Source organism: Sesamum indicum, linkage group LG11 (genome assembly GCF_000512975.1).
Source record: "Sesamum indicum cultivar Zhongzhi No. 13 linkage group LG11, S_indicum_v1.0, whole genome shotgun sequence".
Lineage (NCBI taxonomy): Eukaryota > Viridiplantae > Streptophyta > Magnoliopsida > Lamiales > Pedaliaceae > Sesamum > Sesamum indicum.
In genome coordinates, this window is record NC_026155.1 from 6,942,884 (window position 1) to 6,953,498 (window position 10,615).

A 10,615-nucleotide genomic window follows, 5' to 3' on the forward strand; every position below is an offset into this window, starting at 1 on the left:
ACTTCTTAAATTAAACTTTATATAAATTTCAAATAAACAGGGAGCCTTTTGCGTAATATACTTGAAATTGGAGGACCCCTTTGCAAGCATTTTCCATAACATCCCACCCGCCAAAATCCCTAAATACACTCCCCCAAATCCGTATCCTCTTGATCGAGTGGAAAACCCCCCCTCCTTGTTATAATCGGACCGTTCGTGGGAATTCTCAGCAACGCCATGTCTAAACGGTATGCACAATTTTTCAAAATATAATTATCCTCCGTCATTATTTGTTGAATTCTTCTTTTTACAGATTATTTTTTTTTTACAGTCTTTATCAAGGTTGTAATCTTGTTTCATCAAATTTATGCTGGTCCAGATTGTTTTGGAATTTTGATTCGTGCAATTAATTCTTAAATTTGCTTTCTAGTTTTTGCGATTGGGGTTTCATTGGAGGTAGGGAAAACTGAAAATGATAGATGGGAAAATCAAAAAATATGTGGTTCTAATAAACGCCATATATCTGGAAGCAAGAACGTTGCAATAAATTAAAACAGCAATCAATTGACCCCCATTCCCTGAGGAAAGGAAAGATTGATACCATCAGGTAATTTCTCCTATAATATGTTGTTTTTTGAGGTTTTATTCGCGAAATCATTATTTTGTATAGTTAGAACGATACTGATAAACAGTTCCTGTCAAAGTTTGTTTCGTAGCAGACTTTAAATAGGAGTAAAAGTTGACCCTAGTGGGGTAACATATTGTTTAGGCTTGATTGGAATTTCTTACTAGTTTGAACAGCCGAACATGATTGAAGCTTGTAGTTTGATGTTTCTCAACTTATTTTGTTGAGTTTGAGCGGTTATTAGCAGCCGTTTCCAGCTGTTGTTCCCCTATGCTTTAAAAGTTAAAACTAAACCACCTGTAGAAGGTTTCGAGCTGCCTTTTTGTGTTAATAAGTTGAGCTCAGATGATTTTTTAATTATTTATCTTGAGTAGCTTTGTTTGATTTGAAACTTTCAAGTTGGGCTTGTGTCGTTGAACTTTGACTGTTGAACTAACAATCTTGTCTATGAGTGCTGCTTGATGCATAGATTTTGAGTTAAATATAACAGTTCTCTTTGAAGTTTGAATAAAAGTTCGTAATGTGAACTTCTTTATTCTATTTTGTGGTCCTTTTTTCGCACCCTTGGTTAAGAAAAACCTCACCTAAAGATATGAAGTTTGGCAATTCTTAACAGCATCTAACATAGTTGAGATATTAAAATTTTGAAATCTCACTGCAACTTCACTGTATGCTGTGATTGAAGGAAGTTTAGGATGTTTTCTCTATTGTCTTGGAAGCTTTGAAAAATAGAAGTTGCTTCCTTGATGATTGGACTGCTGATCTGGTGCCTCAAAACTGGTTTAAGAAAGCATAGATTAGTCAGAGTTGAAGGAACTTTGCAAATATGGTGATGCAGCGAATTTGCGAAACTACCATGGTTTCATATGCTTAGATTTGATAAAAATAAAACTTGAGAACTGGCTCCCGATCACTTTGGTCATTTCTAATGTTTTTCTTTGTAGGGGGACTTTCTGCTTATGGTTCCAAATTACATTGTTGCTTTAATCAATTACCCAATACGTGAGAGAACTAATCTTGCCGGTTTTGCTATATAAAAATTGTTAAGTTGTGGTCTTAAACATAATGCTTCTTGGATTAGTTTGCTCTTTGTGCTTATATGTTTAGTTATCAGTATGACGTTTAGGATGTCAAGCTTTTCTGCTCTACAGTAGTTTCAATTTCAAAGTCTCATCCATTGTGGTATCAATCTTATAATCTAGCTGTTTGCCTTTTCCGTCTTCTGAGGTGAAATAATAGTATAATTTCGTCACTCAACATAACTGTTATGTCAGAGAAGGTAAAAGGCATTTTTGAAGCTCAGCAACATCATGCATTATTAATTTCTTGCAAAACCTTGACATTCTATTATTATTGAAATTGAAATAAATTGTTCTAGATTGGAGTATGAAGTGACCTTTAGTCGTCAAACTTGCACCTCTCATCCCATATTTTCATACGTTCTTGCCGAACTCTCTCTTTTATATGGAAACATTGGTTACTAAGTAATATTTAGTTGTCAAACTTGCACTTTTGTTCCTACATTTTTCTAAAACTCTCTCCTGTTAAATAGAAACGTAAGTTATTTTTAACACCATCACTGAATTATGCATGCTGCATCTTGTTTTTTAGAACTTTTACTGCAAGGAATGTACAAAGACAGCAAAGACATGTTCCTTTTGACTGAAACGTGTCCTTGCTTGTCATGGAGCTCATAAAACTAAGTCCAGTTTGTGTTCATTTTTCCTCTTACTTTTTATTTTAATTTTCATATGATCCACATTTCCATCATTTAAATGTTAGAAAACATATCAATTTCAAATGACTTTTATTCTTTCAGGATTCTTTGCAAATTTTTTGCTCATGGTGCATGTCTGAAAGGGGAATGCTGTGAGTATTCGCATGACTGGAAGGCCCCACCAAATAATGTAAATTTCTTCTGAGCTGGTTGGCATTGTTGAAGTTTTTTAATGGTGTAATGCAATTTCCTTTCTTTCTTTTCCTTTTTCCCCCTAATGTTATTGCAGATATGTACCTTCTACCAAAAGGGGGTTTGTGCTTATGGAAGTCGATGTAGATACGATCACATTAAAGTTTCTCGGTCACAACCTCCAGCTTCATCTTCATCAGCAGATCTCGCTTTTGCCAAAGTACTTCCTTCGGCTACTGCAACATTTGGCGTGGGCATTGCCACTTGTTCTGTTTCTTCAGCTTCTAGTGGGCCACTCGATCCTCCCAACAGACCTGCATGGGGGGAGAATTCAATGCGTCATGATATAATCCACAATGATGATGATTTTGCTGATGTTGGGAATTTTGATCCTGCTGATCGACCGATATGCTCCTTTGCTGCTGCTGGTGAATGTCCACGTGGTGTAAATTGTCCTCAGATTCATGGGGATCTTTGTCCTACCTGCAGGAAACATTGCTTGCATCCTTTTAGGCCTCATGAAAGAGAAGAACACTTGAAAACATGTGATAAGAGGCAGAAGCACTTAGAAGCACTGAAAGGTAGTCAAGAAATAGAGTGCAGTGTTTGCCTTGAGCGCGTCCTCTCAAAGCCTACAGCAGCGGAACGTAAATTTGGGATATTATCCGAGTGCAATCATCCATTCTGTGTATCATGTATCAGGAATTGGCGTAGCAGTTCTCCAGCTTCTAGCTCGGATGCTAATTCTGCATTAAGAACCTGTCCTATTTGTCGAAAGCTTTCATACTTTGTCATTCCTAGCGTCATTTGGTATTCCTCGGAAGAAGAAAAGCAGGAGATTGTTGATAGCTACAAGGCAAAGCTGAGGTACAATTGACCTCTCTTTCTCTCTCTTCCCCTCCCCCTCACCCTTGTGTCCTTGCTCTGATTGGCTGGTAATTCACTTTCAGGTCTATTGATTGTAAGCACTTCAACTTTGGGAATGGGACCTGCCCATTTGGAACCAGTTGTTTTTACAAGGTGATATCTCTCTCTCTCTCTCTCTCTCTCTCTTTGTTTTTCTTTTTTCCTTCGCAAATTATACAAGTGTTTGCCAAATCATTTGTGGTTCATGCTTGATTGCTCTATTGAAAGTAACATCTGTGTAAATTAAGGTTTGTATAATGTTTTAGGTAAAAGTGGATGTGCTAATAAATGGATTACTCTAACTGCCTTGACTTCTACCCTTATATAACTGTGGCACTTGGCTGTTGGAATTTATTTTTTATTTGATTTTAGGTTGAGATGATACATCACAGGGTATAGCTTTTGTCAGATGGTCAGATGGAAGAGAAATCTCATTTTGTGATTCTAGATGTTATTTTTGAATAAGGCATGCAACTATCCCTTCTGCCACTAGTTTGAGTTTTGTTCTCAACCATTACTACGTAAAATTCTGAAAGGGCACAAATTTTGTGTGTAGTTCCAAGTGAGAGAAGACTAGTCTCGCATAATGCTGTTAGTATTAAGTTCATAAATGATAGATCTTATTAGTATTAATTTTCATTTGTGGTTGCGATATCTGAGTTGCAGAAATCAGCTTTCAAGACACCTGCATGAAGATGATGTTGAGAAAGATATCTGGGGTTTAGGAACTTTGGCCTGGATATAAAAAGCTTCTTGAATTGTTTTTTGTAGTTAAGTTGTGTTCTCATTGTCAGCATATAGCAGCTTGTTATAATTTCAGTTCATGGTTGGCTTACTTGTTATATAAGTGTAACCTTTACATGTGGTCTTTGGTCTCATTTGATGTTACTCTAATGCCTAGTCCTTTCTGTCCTCTTTTATTTCGTATTAATAAAATCCCTGGAACTCTAAATAATGAAACCTTAAACCTAATCAATCTCTTCTGGACACACTATGTAGGTATTAAAAATCCTCAAGTCCAAGCAATCATTTCTAGAATCATACTCCTAGGTATTCACGTTTCCGCAATCATTTTAACCTAAGTCTTCTGGCACCATCAACAAATATTTAAGCAGTCTGTAAGTTGTTATTCTGCGGCTTCTCGAGTGCAGGCCCTCATCCGTGTAACATTAATCGTGAATTACTTCATAACCAAAACATTCGATGTAGATGTTGTTCTAATCATTTTTGGCATTTTGCTGGGGACTACTTGTTTTACATTCGTTTATGCCATTAGATGGTGACCCTCTTCTTTCAGTCATCAATGACAGTAAACTGACCTTCAGTCATTTAGATATCTGCTTTGAACTAAAATCATTAGAAAGCTTTATATAGGCTCTTATTAAGTCTTGAACCTGATTGTATTTCAACCCATATGCTACCTCATTGGATTGCTTAATATATTGTTAAGTTTGGAACAGATGAATTTGCCCTTAACGGAAAAAGTTATCTGAAAGTAGGGTTTCTCTGGAATAACTACACGAGGGAACAGATCTGCACCCAAACACTGAGAACGCCAAGCAGGTGTATATGACCATAAAAATATACCTGAAAGGATTTGATTTGGATGCATCTTTGTTAAAATATGTTTTTCCTTTATCTTTTGTTTTTCTGTCTTAGTTGAGAATCGTTAAAGTTCATGATTGATGCATTTATTAGCTATGTGCTTTTTCACCTTCTCTGGTTGCGTGGCATTTTCATGCTTGTTTGTAAATGTGCAGATGCGGCGGATTTAATTTCTGAATGTATTCTTCCCATGTAAATGTAGTATTACTTAACATATATAAAACAGAATGTTATGCAGGTTCCGCATTCCAAGGATTTTATCTTTAACCCATCAGCTCTCTTAGATTATGAATCTATGATGTAAATCTCAATATAGTGAAAGAAATTGTAAGCCTATTAAAACCCCTTTCTTCCTTTGGCATTATCCCCCATCCCCTGGAGGAAGAATATCTTGGGTCCCCGCCAAATAGGAAAAGGCTTAAAGAAAAAACTCCATGTGTGTTATTGAAGGATCCGGGTTACACTGTTTTCCTTATTTACTTTAGTCTGAAATTATTAAGATTCTTTGCAGTTCTATGTGAAACCATAAAGCAGTTATCGCGTGCTTCTTTACTCTGCTGATTTTGAATTCAGTAATGATGTTTGTTTCGCTTCCAAAATAAATCTATTTTATTTTAGGGATGATTACACTCCCCTCCCCTAAGGTTTGGTGTAATTATACGTAGACCTCTTGTGGTTTGAGAAATTAAATCTAGCACCCTTGAGGTTTGCTTTCCATCTAACAGATAAATCCCTCCTTTAGACAAAATCCACCAAATTTGCTGATGTTAACCAAAAAATTAGAAAAAAAAAAAAAAATTTACCCCTGATTGACCTATTACTGACTTATTACATATCAAATAAATTTTCTTATGACCAAATTACCCTCATACGTCTTCACGCGTTAATACATGTGAGGAGGTATATTTCACTGTTATAAGTGTAGTTTAGTCAAAAAAAAAATTATTTGACCTACAACAGATCAATAATAAACCAATTGATGGTAAATATCAATTTTCATTCAGTTTTTCTGTTAATATCAACATATTTAGTGAATTTTGACTAACAGAGAGACTTATTGTTAGACGGAAGCAAACCTCAGGGGTGTTAGATGTAATTTCCCAAATCATAGAAGGTTTACATGTAATTACACCAAACCTCAGGGGAAGGGAGTATAATTATTCGTTTATTTTATTTCACTTCCACTGACCCTTTAGCCAAAAAAATCTGTAATTAATATAAATTTCATTTTATAGCACGCCTATCGCGATGGTCGACTTGAGGAAGTGGTTATTCGCCATCTAGGGTCTGAAGATGGAAATACAGTTATCGCAAAAGATATCAGGTCTCAATTTTTCCCACTTTTCTGTGTTTTAAAATATACTTTCGCCATTTTGCATAATAACGTGTTTTATGTGCCAATGGTGATCCTTTCAGGCTCTCCGACTTTCTCACTAATTTGCAGATAAGGTGATTAAAGCTTCAGAAATTTCAGGGAGTGCTGAGGTCTGAATCCATCTTTTACCAACCCCCAACTTATACATGCCACTCTATTTTAGAATTTATTTCTGTGTTTATGTTTATCATTTAGTTAATACTATTTAAGGAGGACATCTTGATCCTAAGTTTCTTCCTTTTCATCTCTTCTCTTCACATTGCCTCACCTTCACTTTCCTCCTCCTGCTCTCTTCTACCATGCCTCAACTTGTCAAAGATGTTGCTTATCTTGGATTTTGCTTCTTTTAAGTTCGAGTAACTTAGAACTTCTGATTTGTTCTTAATGTTGAGGACTGGAATATGTGCAGGGCTTTTGCTAGCATGCATCCAGCTAAAGTTTCGAAAATGATGAACAAGGCGTTGAATAAGATGAGGTGATCTTTAAAAATCCTTACCATTGGTTAAAGTTTTTAATTGATTTGGGACGTTAAAAAACATTCCTTTTCTTTAAGATTTATACTTCTACGAGTGATAGGATCTTTTATATTATCCCCCTGAAGAGTTGAGAGTTGCCAATGTCTCATCGGAAACAGAAAAGTTCAACTGTTCTAGAATAGTGGAATTCAGGAGACAGTACTTTGCTAGGATATTTACCACCTCTTTGTTAACTTTAACTGAAACGATACTAGAAGTACTTACTCTTAATGTTTATGCAAAAATGACTCTTCGAAAATGTTTGCGTCCTTGGATCTTATGATGTAAAACGATTTGATATTATATTTTGGAAAATATGCTGGCCAGTCAAATAACAAAAACCAGCAAGTGGCTCTTCAATAATTATTGAAGTGTAGATCTTTTGTAGATAAAATTGTACTTATTTGGCAAATCCATATCATTGCAAGAGAAATGTTAGTATTCCTCTTATATGGACACCCCTCGATTCCTACTAAGTAGAATCCAAGTTAAAAATGGAAAAACAACATTGTAAAATCTCTCTCAAGTAGATAGAACCAATTCTCTGCAATATATGTTAATGCTATGTCCTTTCCGATGCTGAAACATGTGATATTTCCTTGTTGATGACTTTTCAGATATTGCAATAATTCTCCCCTTGAATGCAAGCATCGAATTCCAGGTTTCAAGATCGAGGTGGGTTGTTCCCATTATACCAAAATTTTAATGTATTCATGACCAAAAGTTACCTACGGATCTCTTGTATTGATATTTTGGGGTTACTGATAGTCGGGAGTTTGAGGTGTAAACTGTCTATATATAGATTGCTGAGACGAGGGATCATACAAGAAACATTCATGCAATATGGCCAGTTTATAGACCTCCATAAAAGTAAAATTCATCTTGTGGGGCAGAAGGTACTATGAGTACAAATGCTGTTGGTTGAGTCAATTCAGATAATTTTTTTGGCCGACTTAATGCTTCCGATTTTTAGAAAGTTTAGTCCAAACCCAATCTGATAATCATAAAAAAAAAAAAAAAAAAAAGATGTGCTTTGCGATCTAATTCAATTGGGGCGGTTTTTTGGTATAGAGTAAATGACCTGTATAATGATTTTAGTATTTTGTAACAACTTATGTTTGCTACAATTCTTTTTTCTTAATAAATGCATTTTTCTATGGGCAAAAATGTAAAAAAGTGAGATATCAATTACAACATGTAAAGAATAAACATTTATGCATGGTTATATATTTATTATAGAAGAATACAAATGAATATAAAAAAAACGTACCAATCATTTTTATGAATAAGATTGTGAAAAAGATTCTTTTTTTGAATGACATTATATAAGAAATTGATCATGATAACATACTAATGTTAAACAAATAGTTTTGAAATAAAATAAGATGATTATGAAAATAGGGTGTGTAATAAAATAATGATATCATCTATATTATGTTTTTGCATTTATCAACTGCTTAAACATATAAAATATTACTAATAACTACAAATTAATTAACTAGTTGATCTCATTTATATATTTATACATATATAATATACAATACCAATATAAAATATATTGTCTTGAATATTAGTTTATGTATCATCAAAATTTTTGTATAAACATATGAAGAATTTTAGTATATTATTATATTATTGTTGTTTTTCTAATTATCTATACTATATATTAAGAAAGAGTATATTTTTTGTGTCTATTTTTTTTAATACTTTATTTATTCATCTAAGTTCCCACCCCCCACTATTTAATGATAGTTATTTATTATTTTTTAAACTCTCATGCATGTCTTTTTCACCATTTTTTTTTATAAATTTTAATATTTGCTTATTATTTTATATATACCTTATCAAGTAATAAATTTTCTTAAAAAATATTATTATAAAGTATTTGCATAAGCATAGGATGTCCAACAAATTACTAGTTATTATTGTTATCGTGATCAACTCGGTCTATGTTGTCTAGTAACATAAAATCATTATAAATAAACATAAAATCAAACTCGATTGCTGAATTGCGATATTTTTTTTACCCTTATTGCTTCTATATAATAGACTTAGTAAAATTGGCTTGTTTTAGACTTATTCTGAGTTGTTGTTTTTTTTTTTTTTTTGGTGTATTCCTCTCTCCCAAATAAAAATAATTTTCTTTTTAAATATACTTCTTAATCTAAACTATTAATTTTGATTCAATATATTTAAATAAATTATATTATTTACTATAATAATTTCAAATTTAAATAAATATTATAAGAATTTTAAATGAAAATTTAATACTTTTTTAATTTCTTTTAAATTTGCAAACAATTAAAATTAATTTTCTTATTTTTAAGAAACTTAAAATGAAAATATATATTTTTTTAAATTCTTTTAATTTAGGAGACATGTGGTTGTAGTGGCTCAAATTTACCATGAGCGACCGCGACGACAATGGCTATTGGGAGGGTGGCGGCGACGGTAATGTTGCCCATTATGCGTCGGGGGACTGCCGTCGGGGAAGGGTGGCGGGGCAGGGGGCTAATTTTATATAATTTTTTAACTAATAATTTTATTTTTTATAATTATACATATAATATATATTTAAAATTGATTGAACTTAAACCTATAATTTTTTATAAATATAAAATCTAATAGTTGAAATGAATTGATTATGTCATACAACTTTTATATATTACATCCTATGGCCATTATATACTAAACAAATAATCTAACTATCATTAAAATAAAGAACACTTCATATTAGATAAGAATATAACGATCACTTTAAAAATAATTCACACCATAAAAGTGAATTAACGAAGAGGTATAAGAGAGCTACGTTTAAGGAAATAAAGGAGATTTTTTTACTTATTTCTAAAACAAAGGGAAGTTTTTACATCCAGCCCAACTTTGGCTAAAAATATCCCAACATTTCAATATGAAAGAATCAATTGTTCCAGGATGTAAATTGCAATTTAGTTTTTTTCAGGGTAGTAAGTCACAATTTCAATTGATTCTAGGGTGCAAAATGTAATTTATTCCTATTATGAAAAAATTGCAAATTGTAAGTTAAATGATGGCCAATATATATATATATATATATATATATGTATGTATAAAATCCCTCACAATCAATGTATCCAAAATAATTTAAAAAATAAAAGAAAAGAATTTTCCCTCCCACATACAGAGTCCCAATACGTAACCAATAAGTATCAACAAATCACACGATTAAAAAAAAAAAAAAGAAAAAAACTCCATATAAAACAGCCGAACTCAGTAGTTGACGAGAGTCAACAGAGCCAGAACTAAAGAGGACGCCACCACCGCCGCGGAGACAGGGAGGCCTTGAGCAGCGGCGCCGGTGTCAGGCGATGGCGCCGGAGCCATGGCGAGATCTCCTTGTGCAATCACACAAGACAGAGTTGCAAAGATGGCCACAAGCATCAGAATCACAGCCTTGGAACTCGCCATTGTTACAACTGATACTCGGAGAGTAATAAATTTTTGTATCCTGAAAAATTGTAAGTAGAGGGAGAAGAAAATGAAAATGTGATGAAGGAGGCAGTGATTCTTGTGGGATATATATAGAGCGGCTGGAGGTGTTTGTATGTGTGTAAACGCGTGTGGGGTCAGCAAAAGCGTGGACAGCTGGTGTGGTGGGATATGCCAGAGCTGAACACGATTTTGTCCATTAAAAGGAAAGTGGGAGCCCAGTCCAGTTCACA

The 10,615-nt window shown here is 33.7% G+C and overlaps 1 protein-coding gene across 2 annotated transcripts; it reads left to right on the forward strand.

The window, feature by feature from the left end:
- Window positions 73-7,866, forward strand: LOC105173469 (E3 ubiquitin-protein ligase makorin). 2 transcript variants are annotated; one of them, XR_002288072.1, is made up of 8 exons: window positions 73-227; window positions 2,424-2,511; window positions 2,611-3,380; window positions 3,464-3,533; window positions 6,260-6,348; window positions 6,441-6,509; window positions 6,809-6,874; window positions 7,532-7,866. XR_002288072.1 is itself a non-coding variant. In XM_020697986.1 (7 exons), the coding sequence occupies exons 1-6, from the start codon at window positions 217-219 to the stop codon at window positions 6,475-6,477; spliced, it is 1,065 nt and encodes a 354-aa protein (XP_020553645.1). In that variant the 5' UTR covers window positions 73-216; the 3' UTR covers window positions 6,478-6,509; window positions 7,532-7,866. The 2 variants fall into 2 exon arrangements, 1 of the variants encoding a protein (XP_020553645.1); XM_020697986.1 differs by lacking the exon at window positions 6,809-6,874.